Below are 18,659 nucleotides of genomic sequence, written 5' to 3'. Positions count from 1 at the left end.
AATTGAGAAATATTGCCACAGTTATAAAGTCTGAGATTCTTAACTAAGAAACCTGTGATCAATTGAACAGTCTTGAAACCATAAGTTCATTTTTTGTCATTAGATTTATATGGGACTGAATTGCATTTTATTTTTATGTTTCAAATTGTATTGATTTAGAATAAAGGAACAGATTAACACTCTTTTCCTAATAAATAGACAGATGTGATAAAAATTAGTAATACTTTAAATGTTTAATAAAAATAGACTACCTTATGTCCTGATATTATTTTAGTGAGAAGAATGAAATAAATAAATGTGAAAATGTTTGAATATAAAGACTATGAATATTTTACATCCTATAGAACCTAAGTCTTCGGATCCATAAGATATTTTCCTAAATATAAAATATGTAAATGCATATGAATTTATACAATTTATTTATACAATTTATACAATTTTTTTATACAACTGTTAAAAAATTAACAGTTTTTGATGTGTATAAATAGTAATATATGTCATACTTTCTAAGCAATGGAATATTTCAGTATTGAAACAGCAAGAGAGAAGAGGGAACGAAGGATGGATGGATGGATGGTTAAGTGAGCCACCTCCATGTTTAAATTAGTAACACGGTTGTAAGTTGAATCTGGCTTCCCCATTGACTTTGCTTGTCAGAAGTTCACAAAAGATGATCCCATTACCCCAGGACACCACAAACATCATAAATATGAAAGTTACCAAGCATCTGAATTTTGATCATACGATTATAGGGATGCTGCAGTGATCATAAGTGTGAAAAAAGGGCCACAAGTCACTTTTTTTCAGTGCTGTTGTAATTTAGAATGGTCACTAAATAAATGGTTGTAAGTCGAAGACTACCTGTACCTTGTGATTATGAGAAAGACAAGTGGCCAGCAGCCACCTTAGGAAAGGCCAGTCCAGGTGCACCTCGTCAGCAGTAGGAAGAAGATGACAGTGATAGTGGCTAAAAGGGAAGAGATGGGGGGGGGGGAAGATGGACACAGGGTGGAGGGAATGAGTTGAATAGCACCTTGCGATTGTAAATGCAGGCAGGCTACCAAGCACCTGAATTTTAATCATGTGAGTGCAGTGCTGCTGCAGTGGCCATAACTTTAAGCTCCGGGCGTAGCTTCAAATAGTCATTAAGCAAGGACTACCTGTATACCATATGTGATGGCAATACATTTAATATGGCTTTTTAAAATGGCTATTCTATATCTACTTAAATGCAAATTATTAACTACCACCTGAGGAACTATCTCACTGGTTTGGCCAGCCCCACATGTTCCAATAGAAGGGACATGCTGCGGATCCTTTCTGTCATGGAATTCTGTCTGGCAGAGTTCAGAGAAGAGCCTTTTCTGCCTTGTTTCCCGTCCTCTGGGACATTGTGCCCTGTGATCATGGAACTTTGGTTTTTGCCATTAATTCCTGTACTAATTACTCTATAATTTTTCTTTAATATAATAAAATGCTGATATCATACCCCTGGAAAAAAACCAGGATCAGTGCCAATGTGACCAATCTTTTGAATCACCTATTTTTAAAAAAATGATTTGGGTTTCACAAAGCAATCCTTTGTTTAAAAACGTGTATTTGCAACTAAATTCAGCAGTATTCAGCTAAACATTTGTTTTCAAAGGACAGTGAAAATGAAATGGGGGATTGGAAAACTGATTGAACATAAACACATCCGTTAGAGGATATGTACTGCAAAGTATTTTGCAAATGTAAATTACGTATTTACACTATATGTAAATTTTATACTAAATGTTAAAAAATTTACACTAAATGTAAACTATGTATTTACAGCCTCTAGACACACACACACACACACACACACACACACACACACACAAACATAGATATAGAGTGTGTATACGTACATATACATATATGCGTGCCTCTGGGTAGCTTGTACTTTAAAAGCAAGAACAATTTAAAAAATCAAGAAACACATCATAGAAAAGAAAAAAAAAACCAAGCATAGCAACATTTCTACAGATAGTCCTCAATAATAACTACAATTGGGATTAGAATCTCAGTCACTGAGTGAGATGGGCGTTAATGAGATGGCTGTGTGACTGCTTTGTTCAATCCCAGCACTCTCAGTTGCAGTTGGTAAGTGATATTCTCCGAGGTTGTTAAGTGGATGGAGCAAAAGAGCTTTCTGCTTAAGTATTTTAGCTCTGTGTGAAATTAAAATTCTCTTAGCAGGCAACTCTTTCACTCTCAAACTTTCTATAACTCACTGAAGAGTCTTCACCTCTTCTTGGTTCCCTCCACTTGCAACCTTCCCTGACAGCTTTTCAGTTGACTTTGGAATTTGATTTTGGAATTTCCCAATTGGTTTTGGCATTTTGAATTGACTACATAATCCCTTTAGCAACCTGTCACAGAGAAGCAGAGTCACATGACACCATATGTCCCTCACTACCTACATTGCTGTATTCTGGACCTCTTATAGCCTCCAAGTGCACTTAAAGATTGCACATAGCAACCACATGTCAACCAGTCATAACTGTGAACTGGTTGCCAAACACCTAAAATGAGGTCACATGACCATTATGGGGGGACATTTTATTATGGCCAGAATTGCTTTGTGGGTCACAAAGCATCCTTTCTGTGGCCGTTGTAACAGTTATTGAATGACTGGTCATAAGTCAAGGACTACATGTGCTGGACTTCAGCAGCTACCCTATGTCTATCTGGGAGAACAGTTAGATGTTCCAGAGATATTTGGAACAACATTAAAGTGGTAGCCATACTGATTTCTGGGGGAAATAATAATAATAATAATAATAATAATAATAATAATAATAATAATACAACAATATAATAAAAATAAAAAATAATAATAAAAATAATAATACAATCATTTTGAAGAAGATGAACTGTGGATACGAACTTGCAAAGAAAGGACTGAAAATCTCGCACTTGATGTACATGGATGATTTGAAGCTGTTTGGTAAAACAAAAGCTGAACTGAATTTATTAATTGAAAACACAAAAGAATTCAGCCAAGACATTGGTATACAGTTTGGAATTGACAAATGTGCAACAATAGCAACCAAAGCAGGCAAGATCATAGAAGAGGATGGAATAGAACTAGAGAATGAAGAAATGATAAAGGCAGTAAAATCAGAAGAAGGCTACAAGTACTTGGGGATTTTAGAAGCCTCTGACTTAATGCATAATAAAGTCAAGGAATTAACTTCAGCCAAGTACATTCGGCGAATTCGTAAGATATTAATGTCCAAATTGAGTGGAGGAAACATCATAAAAGCCATAAATACCTGGGCTATACCTGTGATTAGATACTCTGCAGGAATAATTGACTGGACCCAGATGGAGTTAGACAATTTGGACAGAAAAACAAGGAAGCTTATGACAATGAATGATGCCTTGCACCCTAAAAGTGATGTTGACCGATTATATTTACCAAGTGCAGAGGATGGTCGAGGACTCCTACAAGTAAAGCAGACTGTGGAAGAAGAAAAATGCAGCTTGAATGATTACATCCAGAAAAGTGAAGAACCAGTGATTAAGGAAGTAAATAAAGGAGGCCTTTTAAAGACAACTAAAACAAAAGCAGAATATAAGAAAGAAGTAATTGAGCAGCGAGCTGAAAATTGGAAACACAAAGCTCTGCATGGCCAATACTTGAAAAGTATTGAAGGCAAAGCTGACCAGAAACTAACTTGGAACTGGTTAAGATCAGGAGTACTGAAAAAAGAAACAGAAAGCTTTATTTTGGCAGCTCAAGAACAAGCCCTAGCCACAAACTGCATGAAGGCAAAAATTCAACATGTTACCACCAACAGCAAATGCCGCCTCTGCAATGAGAAAGATGAGACAGTCGACCACCTGATCAGTGGGTGCAGCAAAATTTCACAAACTGACTACCTACAACTCCATGACCGTGTTGCTAGGATCATTCACTGGAAATTGTGCCAGAAGTTTGGATTTGAGTACAGCAAAAACCACTGGGAACATCAGGTTGAGAAAGTTTTAGAGAATGAGAAACTCAAGATCTTGTGGGACTTTAGGATTCAGACTGATAGGCACTTGGTCCACAACACACCTGACATAACAATAGTTGAAAAGAAAAAAGTATGGTTCATTGACATTGCAATACCTGGTGATGCACGGATTGAAGATAAGCAGCAAGAAAAAATCACAAGTACCGGGATTTGTAAACTGAAGTTGAGCGACTGTGGAAAAAGAAATCGTGTGTTGTCCCGATTGTAATTGGAGCCCTTGGAGCAATACCCAAAGGGCTACCCCGCTATTTAGAAATTCTAAATTTGCCGGACTTGAACATTTTGACTCTAGAAAAAAACCACCTTACTCAGAACAGCTTACATCCTCCGACGATACCTTAACAGTTCCTAGGTCCTTGGTTAGGACTCGAGCTGCTGAGCTATTAACCAGCCTCAAAGGCTGTGAATCTCACTAAAGATTAAATAAATAATAATAATAATAATAATAATAATAATAATAATAATAATAATAATAATAATAATAATATAGGGCAGGTGCTGGGAAAGAGAAAGCTTGTTTCCTAGATGTCAACAAATGATGTTGTTTAACAGAGGGGATCGGGAGTGTGCCCGATCGGGAGTGTGCCCATTCTCCCCAATCTTATTGGGTGGGCAGAAACAATGGGAGATAGACAGTTCCTCAAATAGCTAAGTTCTATGCCATAAAGTCCTTTATAGATAATGAGTATCTGGAATTGTCCCTATATGCCCCTAGCAACTAGTACAGGTCATAGAGCAATGGAATCACATGGCATAACAGACCAGGTCCATCACTACCTGCATTGCCATATTCTGGATCTGTTATAGTCTCTAAATGCTCTTAATAACAAGGCAGCTTGTTACTAATACATATAAATATGTAATGTAGGAACTCCAGGGGTTCATACTTTTTCCAGGGTAAAGCTGCTTGTTAGTAGAATAGAAGTAAGTGTAATATAATAATAGCTCTTAAAGACTCACTGAATGATAGTTTATCTGGTACCTTATCAGTGAAAGCTATGAGATATTGTAGCAAAACCACACATATATAGAAACACAGTTATTGTGACATGCTGTATTTGAGAGTGACACAAAGAGTTGGGCTAGTTGGAAATGTGACAATCTATTTAAAGTACTGTACAAGTCAAATCCCTTTCTTAGCGTTATACAGTACCAGATTGCTCAAAACCTTATTGATTCATTCAGATCATTTCTAAGCTGCTTTTTTTGTTTTGCTCCCTGGATGCTTTCTCCTCACGATCCTAGCTGAACTTGCTATCTTAGGGCTGTGTCATTGCATCATACTGGCCTAATGCTAACAGTAATTTCAGCATTCTCCTTAACCTGGTAGCTCATATGGTTGCACATTTCTTTTTTCTCAGGTCACTGGGAGGGTCTACTTTTCTTTCCCCCCCTGCTGTTGCTTCCTTATGTTTTGCTCTAAAGTAGCTTTCAGTTTTTGGATTGCATTGATTAATTTATTGCCCTGAAATCATTTTAAAGAGGTATGGTGTAGAATTAAAGGCACTGGGCTGGAAACTGGGAGACTGAGTTCTAGTATTGACTACCTAGAAACCAGGTAGGTGACTTTGTGCCAGTCACACACACTCTGCCCTTGGACAACGACAATTGCAGAAGATCCCCCCCAACTGAGTTTTATTGAAAGACCAAAATATAGCAACAATATTAAACTTGTCAAATAGGTAGGAAAGAGAAATGGAGATTTGAGAGGATATTATATTCATTGCAGTTTTGAAGTTTCCAATGCTAAAATGTTGAATGTTATGAGACCTATTTTTGAAATAAAATTATGTATAAACTTCATCTTTAAATAAAATAGTGCTTAGTCTAGAGAAAAAAAATCAAATGAAAATATTCTTTGAAATATGAACATTTTGCAATGGTTGTTGAAACCTGGTTTTGTTGTCTTAATCTATGTCGGTGAAAGTTTAAATATATTTTTCTTCTTATGTAGTGAAGCCAATTTGCTGACATTTGATGAAAGCGATGGAACTTGTAGTCCCAATGGTGAAAGAAAAGTGAGTATATAAAATATAATGTACATTTATTCACTTTACAAATGCCATATCACATGAAATCTTATATCTATTTACTCCGAGCTAATTCTGATATAGTCTTTGACTTACAACAGCAATTAACGACCAGCTCATAATGTATCTTATTTTGACTTCAGTGAAAAGTAATGATAATATGTGAATATATCCAATGTATTTTGTAGATGGTAGCTTATGTGTTGTCATTATTTTTACTTTTCACGCCAACCTAAAAATTAACTAAATTTGTGGATTTTTTTAAAAAATTAATTTCTCAAATACAGATAGCCCTCGACTTACAACCATTTGTTTAGTTACTGTTCAAAGTTACAATGACACTAAAAAAATGACATGACATTTTTTTACACTTACAATCATTGTAACATCCCCATTGTCACATGATCAAAATTCAGACACTTGGCAACTGGTTCATATTTATGATGGTTGCAGTATCCTGGAATCATGTGGTCCCCATTTGCAACCTTCTGACCAGCAAAGTTAATGGGGAAGCCAGATTTACTTAACTGTATTTCTAACTTAACAACTGAAGTGATTCACTTAACAATTGTGACAAGAAAGGTTGTAACTGGGACAAAACTCACTTAACAACTGTCTCACTTAGCAACAGAAATTTGGGACTCAATTGTGATTGTAAGTCGAGGGCTACCTATGTCCAGTAATCAACCCTCCATCCCCAGTTTCCTGAGCAGCATACAATTTCTTTAAAATATAAGGTGTAGAGAAGTATTTCATTCCGAAAGTTTTAATCCTACTATTTGAGCAGGATCTTCCAGTTTGGGGACATTTGAGACAGTACGAAAAGCCCTGAAAATGTTTTAGTATTTGAAAGCTTGACAGAACTATAATTTCCTCTTTTGATATGATGGTTTATGTTGTTTTATTTCAGCCATGTCGCCATCGCTTAGGTTTTGGAACCAGAAATGAAGCCTTAAGGACATACAGCAGACGAAACAAAAGTGACACTCCTGGAACTTTAAAAAGCACCCCAACTGGACTTAACATATCGGGAAGCGGAAGGAAAATATGGTGTAGTGCTTTTCAGATGATCTCAAAATTGTTTAATATGTGGTGTATGTCTAGAGGATATGTTAGTTATGAGAGTGCTACTAACACTGTTCAGCTGTCTGTTTCCACTTGGGTGATGTATTTTAAGCAAGTATAAAAACACATCTATTAAAATATCCAAGTATTATTATAGATATATATATTGGAATATATAACTATATATAAAAATGTCTAAACTACACAGAACTTTACAGAAACGGACCGAACAGATTGGAACACACTATTTGTGCTATTGAACAATCAAGAGAGAAAAATTTCCCCTTTCCAGCTAAAGTTTACAGTGTATCCAATAATGTCTGCATTATTAGCAAAAGAATTGCCTGTGGCTATATCTTCTGTTGCCAGTATCTTCAATTGCTATGTTGAGTTGCATGATGAAAAATCACAGAATGCAAAGGACAAAATTAGACTTAATCTCCTGAAGACTATTTGTTCCAATGATAGTATTATGCTACACTAACTGCTTGTGGTATGCTTTTAAATAAGAGTTGCGGCCACATTTTTCCAACAAAGGAATATATACTATAGGTTTGATGTCGGCTTTCCAGAAAATGTTGACTTGGGCTTTTCTTGCATCATTTTTTAAAAAATTCTGTACCATAGTTTTTTAAACTTTGCACCTATGCCAATTCCTATAAAAATAAAAACTGTTTAGCAAATATTCAAATAATTGTTCTCTTTCCCCTCTAACCACAGCAGCTATAACCTTGCTAGTGCCCCGGTTGGAGGAGAAAGAGAAGTTTTTGAAATGCTATCTAGCAAATGAGTTAATGTATAATTATTTTTTCCTTGTCTTTAATAAACTTTAAAACTTTATACTTGTTGCAATGTACCATTGTGTATTTGGCTTTAAATATTTGTATTTCCCTTGCACTGTGAAATTAAGCAGTGTTAATTTTATATATTCTTCAGGTGAACAAGATGAATTCTAATAGTTCATAGTTCAGATTTTTTGGGGAGGATCTGCAAATTTTGTCTTTTTAGTTATCAAGCTGGAAAGACAATATTAATAAAACCATACATTGTAAAACTTGTATAATTAGTATCACAACTACACATAAGTAATTTTCTGTCAACTCTTTTGTTTTTACCATTTTTAATTTCCTTTGCCAATTGACCCAGCAATATTTCCTAACATATTTACTGTAATCATCATCACCGAAATTATTAACTAGATTTTTGAAATGGACAAATTTGTTTCAATACTGAATTTTATTCTTTTAATTTTTTATTTACTGTTTTAAAAGAAAAAGAAAACAAATAAGCAAAAATTAAAAAATGGTTCAGAAATCTTTATAAGAATTCCTGTACAGATAATGCTTGGCATTTCTTTGATTAAAAATTAACCGTGGAAAACATTAAGTTGCATTTAACTTCATTAAATAGTTTAAATAGTGTAAGAATTTAAATCTCTTGAGTTTAGTGCCCTAATCTCCAATAACGCTGAATTTCCAATTGTTATTGTGAAACAGATTGTTGTTTTTTGTGTGAATGTGTGTTGAGAGAGAATAAAACACTGCAACTTTTTAAAGAAGCTTTTTCACCCTACTACACTAGCAGTACAATATGAAGATCCTTCATATTTCTTTTACTGACTGCCAGTTGCTACTAATTAAGCACTTAAGCAATTGCTATGATTAGACAGCGTTGTGGAAGTTCTGATTCATTCATTCATTCATTTAGAGAATAAAATGACTGAAGACTATTTAAAAGTTGAACATTCGGTCCTGTTGTGAATAATAACAATAATACTTTTTCTATTTTATTATTACGTTTGCAGTGTAAATGCTGAAAATATATCCTGTTCAGAATCAGAAGTACAGGCCAGACGTTTCTATGCTCACACACAAACACGAGTAAAAACAGCAGCACAAAAGTAAGTTCTAAAAATCATAGACCATCAGTCTGACTTTATTAGGTTTGTCTTTGGTGTAATTGATACTCAGTATTTAAATGTGATTTGCTATTCATAGAATCAGAGACTTAGAAGGTATATTTGAGGTCATCTAGGCCAACCCCCACCCAACCCCTGATTCAATGCAATATGGATTACAGCATCTATGATAGATGATAATCCATCCTCTGTTTGAAAACCTTAGTAAAAGGAACTAACCACTTCACATGGCAATCTATTCCTCTTGCTGAAAGCTGATCTTTTGGAATAATTTCTTCTAATGCCTGGTTTGAACCTACTTCCTTAATAGTAATAGTAATCTGTTGATAATGGTACTGTCCTCTGGGGCAATCTAGAACTTAAAGAATTGAATCAGCCTTTCAGATATTTGAACACTGATATCAGGTTTCCCTTCAGTCTGTAGACCAGGGGTGTCAAACCTGCGTCGTCACGTTGTTATCATGTGATGTGTATGACTTTTTCCCCCCTTCACTAAACTGGGGGTGGGTGGCATGTGATGCATCCGGCCCACAGGCTGCAAATTAGACACCCCTGCTCTAGACCAAATGTGCCAATTTGGGATAGTGATACCACCTGCTATTATACTCCAGTTTGTGGAAGAACTATTGATGAGCATTCCTACAGCAATGCTCAGTAAAGCATGTATCCACTTAGAATTCATCTGACTGGCCTTCCCTTTAACCAGCTTGTTAATGAGAATGCCATGAGGTTCTTAGTCTGATGCTTTGTTAAAAATAAGATTCATTACGTCTGCAGCACTACTACAACTTGCTATGGAACTTCCTTGATTAAAAATGACAAAAAATGAGTCCAGCAAGGTTTAGTTATGATATGTACATGCTGGATTATGAATGACTGAATTCTATCTACAAAACAATCTCTTTGGAATTTTCTTCGTTATAGACGTCGGACAGACAGATCTGTAGTTTCTTGGATCAATTGTTTTCCTTTTTTAAGATAGGGATAATATGCACCCTCCAGTTATTCTGGATTTATTAAAGATAGTGTATAAGGATTCACCTGAAATTATCAGCAAGTTCAGTCACTATCTTAAAATGTATTTCCTTTCAACTGGAAGATTTAAATTTATTCAAGATTGACAAGTATCCCTGAATATATTTCTATCTCAAAGTTCAGTTTCATCCTTCATTCTGTTCTTCACAATTTCTCAATAGGATACATACTGTCTAGTTAGAAGATTAAGCCAAAATACTAGTTGAATAGGTCTGCCTTCCTTTTGGTCTCTTTAGCATTTTTCCTTCTTAACTGAGCAATTGATATATTCTTGTATCTTTTCTGAATGTTGAGTGTATCTGAAGAAGGCTTTCTTGTATGTGATTTTAAGCTTCATTTGCTAGCTTCTTTATAGTTCTGTGCTAGCTGTTTGTGTTGTTTTAGTGACATTTCTTTCATCTATATATAGCCTTTGGGTTTGTTTCATTCAGTTCTTCATTCAGTTCTTCACATATCCATGTTGGCTCCATCAGCTTGGCATTTTAATTATTTTCAATTGTGCTTTTAGTATCACCTTTTTGGGGGGAACTTTCCCTTTTCCATTAGTTTCTCCTGCTATTATTCTTTCATTCTTCATGTATTACCCAATATAGTACTATAGAGGCTTTAGTTGTTGAAGTATTCAGAATTCCTAACCTGTGGAATTTAAAGTTGTTGAATAATCCTGGACAACTTTAGTACTTTAACTTTTCCTTGCAAAAATTAGTTGAGACCTTAGGGGAGGGGGGTTGCGTGCGTGCATACCCACACCCATAATTCTATGCCCCCCCGCCCACACGCATGTGCTCACGACACCACAACCCCCACTCCTGAAACGCGATGACCTGATAGGCCCGTTTTTCTCTCTCATCTGGCTCCAGAGCCTTTCTAGGAATCTGGGGAGGGTGAAAACAGCCTTCCCCATCAGAGGCCCTCCAGAAGCCAGAAATGGCCCATTTGCCAACTTCTGGTGGGCAAATGGGCCGTTTTCAGCCTCCGGGGGTGGTGGTGGGGAAGGTCATTTTTGCCCTCCCCAGACTCCTAGAGAGGCTCTGGAGGCTGGGGATAGCAAAAAACAGGCCTTCTGGTCCCACCGGAAGTTGGCAAACAGGCCATTTCTGGCCTCTGGAGGGCCTCCGGGGGGGTGGGGAAGGCCATTTTTGCCCTCCCCAGACTCGTAGAAATGCTCTGGAGCCAGGTGAGAGAGAAAAATGGGCCTTCCCCCCCCCCCCAAGGCCCTCCGGAGGCAGAAAACAACTTGTTTTCCTACTTCTGATGGGCCCAGAAGGCCTGAAAATCAGCTGGCCGGCACGTGCATGCACACCAGAGCTCAGCTTGTGTCCCCACTGATATGGCTATGCGTGCCACCTAGCACGGGCCTAGAGCTTGTTCAAGAATGTGGTTCTGAAATTGTTTTCCATTTGTATGTTATTGAATGTTCGTGAATGTTTATGAAAGTTGTTTCCAGTCATTAAATTTATAATAGGGACACAGTGATGGCATTTTGATTTGGGGCAGATTGCTATTTCATTACTGTGTTTAATACAGGAGTTATTTTTCTAAAGTTTGTTTGGCCATTTTATTTTCAGCCTTGTTTATAATTTGGAAGTATTAGAAAATAATGCATTTTTTAATATTACCAAGAACCATACTCATGTCCTACTGTGAGCTTCAGAGAGTCCTTTAATGTGATCCAGCAGAGTTTATCTTACACATATAAAGGAAAGTTTAGTTTTCCACTATCACCATTAAAGATATCTTAGCTTGTTTGGCTTATCTTGGCAATTTCATTAAAATACTTCATTTTTTTAATAAATAAGTTCTAGGTATAAAGATGGGCAACTTTCAGATGTTTTGTCTATACCGTGTTTCCCCGAAAATAAGATAGGATCTTATTTTCTTTTGAACCCTGAAAAGAAAACCCTGGGTTTTCAGGGGGGGCTTATTATTTTGGGGGTGGTCATGGTTGCGGCTGTGTTGCGCTGCTGCGGCAACACAGCCGCTTGTCAGCTGTTCGCCTGAGGCCATGCCTGTGTCCTCACGTCCCTGTGTCTGGCTCTTCGGGAGCCTGTTCGCAAGAGAACAGCCACCGGCACCTCTTGCCACTTGGTGTCCACCCAGCAGACACCCCTCCCTCTGGCCAGGCAGCGGGCCACTCACCGACCAAGCAGTATCCCAGGATCACGATGTGGGCGAAGCCGGTGAGCACCAGATCCTTGAGAAGTCTGTGCCGTCGCCATCCCAGCACTGAGGATGGCTTCCTCTGTGGCTTCCAAACCCCAGCTGGAAGCCGCTGGAAGCAGAGAAGAGGCCGGTCGGGCCAACCGCCTGCTACCGAGTCTTCTGGGAGCTGGGGCAGCCGCATGGACCTGGAACCATAGAGCAGGAAGTCCGCTCTATGGTTCCAGGTCCATGCGGCTGCGCCGGCTCCCAGAAAACTTGGCAGCAGGCGGCTGCCCGAGCAACCTCTTCTCCATTTCCATCCGGGGTTTGGAAGCTGCAGAGGAAGCCATCCTCAGTGCTGGGATGGCAGCGGCATGGACTCCTCAAGGACCTAGTGCTCACCGGCTTCGTCCACATCATGATCCTGGGATACTGCTTGGTCGGTGAGTGGCGCTCTGCCTGGCCGGAGGGGGGTGTCCACTGAGTGGGCACCAAGTGGCAAGAGGTGCCGGGTGGCTGCTCTTATGCAAGCGGGGCAGGAGTTTTCAGGTGAGGGGGATGGATGGGAGGTAGGTGAGCACCAAGAATGCTGGAGCAGCTCCCGATCAGCTCAGCTGATCCGTGGGTTGCCATTAAGGAGCCCAGCTGCCATTAGCTGACCGGGGAAGGGAAGGGCTGCCTTCTCTGCTGCCCATGCTCAACCCTTCACTAGGACTTATTTTCGGGGAGGACATATATTTATCCCCACCCCAAAAACCAGGCTTGGCCTTATTTTCAGGACATGTCGTATTTTTGGGGAAACATGGTATATTACAAACCTATTCCAGTGGATGAGATTGCTCTTGGTGGCAGAGAACAGATTATTATTTTTTTCTTGTAATAAAGCAGAATTTTAGGGGAGATAGTTACAAGGACAGAGGAATAGGACAAAATAGTGTTGGAATAAGATTGGATTCTTTTTCCCTTTTTATCAGACTCTTAATCAGCCCCCAGTGTTAAAAATCTCATGTCCAAAGATTTTTGCCCACTATTGCCAACCCTGAATAAAATTTTAGCTTTGAAGGATGGCTTATCCCTACCCATACTAGCCTTTTCCTTGGAATTTGTATTGGACTCTTCTGCTTGAAGATCCATGGAGTACTTTTAAAAAATGTGCTATACTCTGTTTTAATCTAGACTTGTGAAGGATGAACTGTTAACTCCAAGTTTGCTCATTGAAGCAGGTCCTTATTTAATTACTCCTTCAAATAAGTGTTGGTCACCTGAAACTAATGAGGCAATCAGCTGATAACTGCATCTTGGTTGTAGTTTAGGTTTAAATTCCCTTATAAGTTTAGTGCTACTTAACAATGAATGTTCTGCATTTAATTTAAATGTTAAAATCTAGGTTTCTAAAAGCACATTTTAAAGAACTCATATTGAAGGGCTTTGTATCTTACAATATTTCTCTCTTTCATATTTTAAGCAATCGGGATCTAAAAGAAAGGTAAGCACAAGGTGAAATGGACATGATAATGAGAATACTGTAGAAGTATTATTTTCTGGCACTACTGAATGGATTTTTCTTACCTGGAATAGTAAATGAGACAGGATTATCAACAGATATCAGCTCTGGTTACATTTATTCATAGCTTTAAGTTGTTTAAGTTGCTTCTGGTTTATTTTGAATAAGCAAGTGTGCCAGTGCATGCTATTTCATATGTCCCATTTTACTGCTTTTAGTCAAAGCATGTCAGGACTTTGAAATTAAGAATAAATGTTGCCTTTAGATTCTGCCTTGATATGGAAAATATAAACGAAGACTCCAACTTGACACAAAACTTGGTAAATTAGTTATGAGATGATCTGAAGGGTATATGACATTGGAAGTAAGAAATAATCTTTAATGTGATGGAGATGCTTATAATTTAGAATCAAAATCATTGAAAGGCTTAGGTGGTTGGTAAAAGTGTCCTTCAGCAGGACAAAATGACTTCCAGAGTTCTATTATATTGGATGCAGAAGTGGGCGTCACATACTGTAACAACCGGTTCGCCTGGAACCAAAAATGTGAGTGTGTGCGGCATGTGCATGTGTGCTACATCGAAAAACAGGCAATTATATAGGATGTGATAGCGCCAGGGCAGGTGGGCGGGCCCAGCCACTGATCAGAACTACTGGTTCGCCTGAACCAGTCTGAACCGGCAGCAGCCCACCACTGATTGGATGGTTTCTTCTCTAGGTTTTACAGTTAACAAGGAGACCTCATTTAAGAACCACTCCTTCAGCAGCTGTTCCAAGTTATGATGGAGCTTAATGAATGGTCCTTATGACTGGTGCTCAAAGTTCTGGCTGTCCCAGCACTCCTGCAGTTACATGATCACAATCTGGACTCTTAGCAACCAACTGACATTTACAATGGTTGCAGCATCATATAGTCATTTGATAGCTATTTGTGACATTCCTTCCTGGCTTCTCAGAGTCAGTTGAGAAATCAAGAGGGAAGGTCACAAGTTGCTCTGGCAACTGGCTTTGGAATCATCCATCCCTGCCTTCCTTGCACAGTGGCTCATGAGCCACTCATGCATTCTCCCCCACCTGGCAAGAGCCATCCGTGGTCTCTTGCACATTGCACTGTGCATTGCACCACACCTTAACTACCCACTGGCCTGCTTGCAAGCCATCTGGGACCTCCTTCATGATCCATGATTCTTGCTTACCAATGGCAGTAGGGAGTACTAAGATTGCTGTTGCTAAGCAGTGTGGTCATGTGATGTCACATTTTGTGACTACATCACTTAGTGATGGAAATTCAAGTCCCAATTACTTAGTTAACCAAGGACTAACAGTATGAGATGCAGAGAAAGAGATTTGGAAAGGGATGTGAGAATCATGATGGTCAGGATCATGACAAATAGATTCAGTTATTCAGATTAATTGGTTATATTTTTTATATATTTAATGCATTTGGACTTCTTTTCTACTTAGGTTGTCTTGGTCAAATACTGTAAATGCATCTATTTTCAGAATAGAAATAGTGAATGAGAAGAATTAAAATTATTTGGATCCATTTTTAAATTGTTTAATTTTTAATTTGTTATAACTATAAAAGTCAAAATTATAAGAAACAAATAATAAAATAATTTATTATAATTTATAATTAAAATAATTATACAAATTATAAGTTTTTAAAATTATTTCTTTATTTTTAATAGTAGTAGTAGTAGTAGTTTATTGATTGATCTTATAACTTCATCAATAAAATAAAATAAATACAGTGCATAGTATAGTTCCAGAAAAAGATAGATAGGAAATAAAATGTGTTAATATAAATAATCGGTAATCAGATAAATAAATGTCCCTTACAAGATATTCCAGTTTGTTCAGTGTATTGGGTTCTTGGGACCATTGCCTTAGTTATAAATTTAGCAGTTCTGCATACAATATATACATTTAAGCCCAAGAGGAAGTATGACAGTCTGTGGTTTGGTAGGCACTGGGGGGACCAGTGCAGCCTCAAACTTCTGTGATGCCCCCCAGATTTCTTGATCTATTCGCTTTTTTTAAAAGATTCTTTTCGTTTAACTAAATAATTACAATGTGTCATACTGCAAAACATCTTTAATTAGCCTTTTATCATCATGTTTCTTCAACCATGTAATTGTAGCCAACAAATACCTCACTGGTAGAATAGTTGGAGGGGGGGGGGGGGGCTGGTTAGTTTTTCGGTACAATGTCCCGAGTAGCTAACTAAGCTTTTGGAAAAAGAATGTTTTGTGGTACTATTTCCTTAATATCATCAGACTATTAATTAATTTTACGAGATTCTGGTAGCTCATTACAATGACTAATAGTGTGGTCCTATCTTATCAGCAGTAATAACAAAGTTTAGAGATTAATGCTGAAGTATTCATCTTATTTAATTTTTTACCTAAAAGAACGGTGTCACTGCTAAAGCTCCCAGATACCTGAAAACCTCTATTTTCTTACATTAATTTACATGAAGTAAGTTACTAATTCTGTAGCATAGTCTGGCTCAAATTACAAAATGTGTTTGCTGTTATAGAAACGTGACATTTTAAAAACTATATTATTAATTTTATTTCAATTTACCTGTTAGGAATATTTTGCTTTCCCTTTTATGAGCAGCTTCACATCAGTTATGATAAGGATTTTAGGATAAAATTTTAAGTGTATTGGTTTAGGTAGGACATTTCACAACCAGTTTATTTGATTTTATATGAATATTTATTTTCCCATACCAAGTTTGAGAATGTATCCTATCATTTGCTATGGATATTGAAATAAATTAGTTTCTGAAACAAACAGGTTTTAAAAAATTATGATATTTATGTAATTACTTACCAAGCACATCTAAATGATATTAAAATAACCAAAATATCTTTACAATTCCCAAGCCATGTCACAATATTTAAGCACCCCTAATGTTTGGAAATTGAAAGTATCTGTATGGAAAAATAGTGTACAGTACACGTTTGGAAAAGTACTGTATGATCTCAGGCAGAAATTATTTTGATTACTGGCTTATAGTGGGGCGGCATGGTGGCTCAATGGTTAAGACATTGGGCTTGTTGGCTGGAAAGCTGGCAGCCCAGATGCGAGACCTGAGTGCCATCTGATGGGTGAGCTCCCATTCTTGCTCCAGTTCCTGCCAACCTAGCGGTTCGAAAGCATGTAAATCAAGTAGATAAGTAGGCACCACTTTGGTGGGAAGCTAGTGGCATTTTGGAAAATAAATTCCACAAGAACTGTTGGAATTCTTTTTTATTGATGCAGAATATAATAACAGAATCCCAAAAGCCTGATAGAGATTCTCTGTTCCCCCATATTATACCAAAGAGAATCCAGGTGGAGTAATCTTGAGTTTCTTTTGACCCTCTTCTCCCTCTCTGGTCCATATGGGTGTTTCATTTTAATGGCTGTTAAATTTCTTCGTGAAGGCCATCTCCATACTTCCTTACAGCTAGGAATGAATCCTAAAGATCTCAAACCCTACATGTTTCATCCTTCAAGACAGTACAATAAGATTGGAAGCTTCACTCTCTTTTTTAATTTAAGTGCAATTGATTAAGCATTCTGCGTTCAATTTAACAACCATGGCTTAACCCACTATTCTTTGTTTGCTTGAGATGACATAAGTAATCATAGGAAATTGTAATTAATATAAAACAATTAAAGCAACCAGATTTCTTATGTCCATTATGTGTTGTATTATTGCTGTTGTTACTTCAATTTATTAGCTGCCTCTACCAAAGGAATTAAGATTAAGAAAAAAAGTAAAACACAATTGACATGTAAGGGCTAGAAGCATAGCATTATGACTTATTATAGCTATTGAATATGTCACAATGTGACATATTGTGGGGAGGGAACTTAAGTCTCTCTTTTTTGGATATTTGAAAAGTGATAGATGTGCATGCAATTAGTCACAGAGATACTGTATTCTTCCTTAGTCTGCAGTGAAGTATCTTAAGTCTTTGCAAGTGTCATTTTTAACATACCCTTCAATATTTTAAATTTAATTTATTTATTTTAATTCATTGCAAATTACATCATTTATACCATAAAAGCTTTAATACACTAACAGGAAATGCTGTAGATACTATAAAATTTTAATTAATTAATTTTTTCCTAAAGTTAAGCAAAATGTAACTGATTGTTAGATATGCAGCAGACTTGCCCATTATTTGTGAAGAATATGCAAATGGAATTTCATGTGTTGCATCTTTAAGTGATACAACTGTCTAGTATATGAAATATATTTGCAAAGTGTCATAGGTTAATGATAAAGCAGAAGTTTATGGTGAATTACTTTAAGTGAACAGTTTTTTTTAATAGTCACCTATTTATTTTCTATATATTTATTAAACTGATTAATAAACATTATCAAGTAATTAAGTGACATAAATCCATGATGCATAGAGAAAAAAGATATTTTTTTTAAAAAAGTAGATAGGCAGAAAATATACATTGTTTTATTCACCATACATCTAAAGTATTGCCTGCAATACGTCTATTGCAATTGAGATAAAATATAAAGTTCATCAAAATTCAATAGAGTAGTGGTTCCTGCCATCTTAAGTTTTCTATTGTTGGGCAATTATCATTTTATCTGCTAAATTTAAATAAATAATGTTGGTTATTTTTAAGATTGATATTTGTCCTATAAATAAGAGTGGCAGGTGAGTATTTAGTTCAGTGGTTCTCAACCTGTGGGTCGCGACCCTTTTGGGGGTCGAACAACCCTTTCACAGGGGTCGCCTAAGACAGTGGTCACCAACTGGTGGTCCTTTGATGGTCTGCGGAGAAATTTTCGTGTTTTTGCATTTTTGCAGGTGGTGCAATACAGAAAAAGGAGCGCAGCCCTCGCCATCCGGAATGAATGGTGCTGTTGTGGCAGTGGGGGAGCGGGCGGCAGAAGCG

General features: G+C 37.2%; 1 protein-coding gene across 6 annotated transcripts in view; it reads left to right on the top strand.

Annotated features, from left to right (window-relative positions):
* The window catches only part of SENP6 (SUMO specific peptidase 6), a 70,966-nt gene that overhangs the window by 11,240 nt on the left and 41,067 nt on the right, over window positions 1-18,659 (top strand). For 5 of the 6 annotated variants that reach the window (XR_011599769.1, XR_011599770.1, XM_070932893.1 and 2 more), the window contains exons 3-6: window positions 6,001-6,064; window positions 6,987-7,126; window positions 8,946-9,041; window positions 13,702-13,722. Coding sequence is in view for 4 of the 6 variants with exons in the window: in XM_070932893.1 (XP_070788994.1) it covers window positions 6,001-6,064; window positions 6,987-7,126; window positions 8,946-9,041; window positions 13,702-13,722 (321 nt within the window). In the remaining 2 variants the exon portion in view is untranslated. The remainder of the gene's footprint in view (window positions 1-6,000; window positions 6,065-6,986; window positions 7,127-8,945; window positions 9,042-13,701; window positions 13,723-18,659) is intronic. The other variant, XM_070932894.1, reaches the window with a different exon arrangement.

This window comes from Pituophis catenifer, unplaced genomic scaffold (genome assembly GCF_029215685.1).
Source record: "Pituophis catenifer annectens isolate HBS135680 unplaced genomic scaffold, rPitCat1.0.hap2 SCAF_1, whole genome shotgun sequence".
In the NCBI taxonomy this organism is placed as follows: Eukaryota; Metazoa; Chordata; class Lepidosauria; order Squamata; family Colubridae; genus Pituophis; species Pituophis catenifer.
This window is presented reverse-complemented; position numbering and strand designations above follow the sequence as displayed.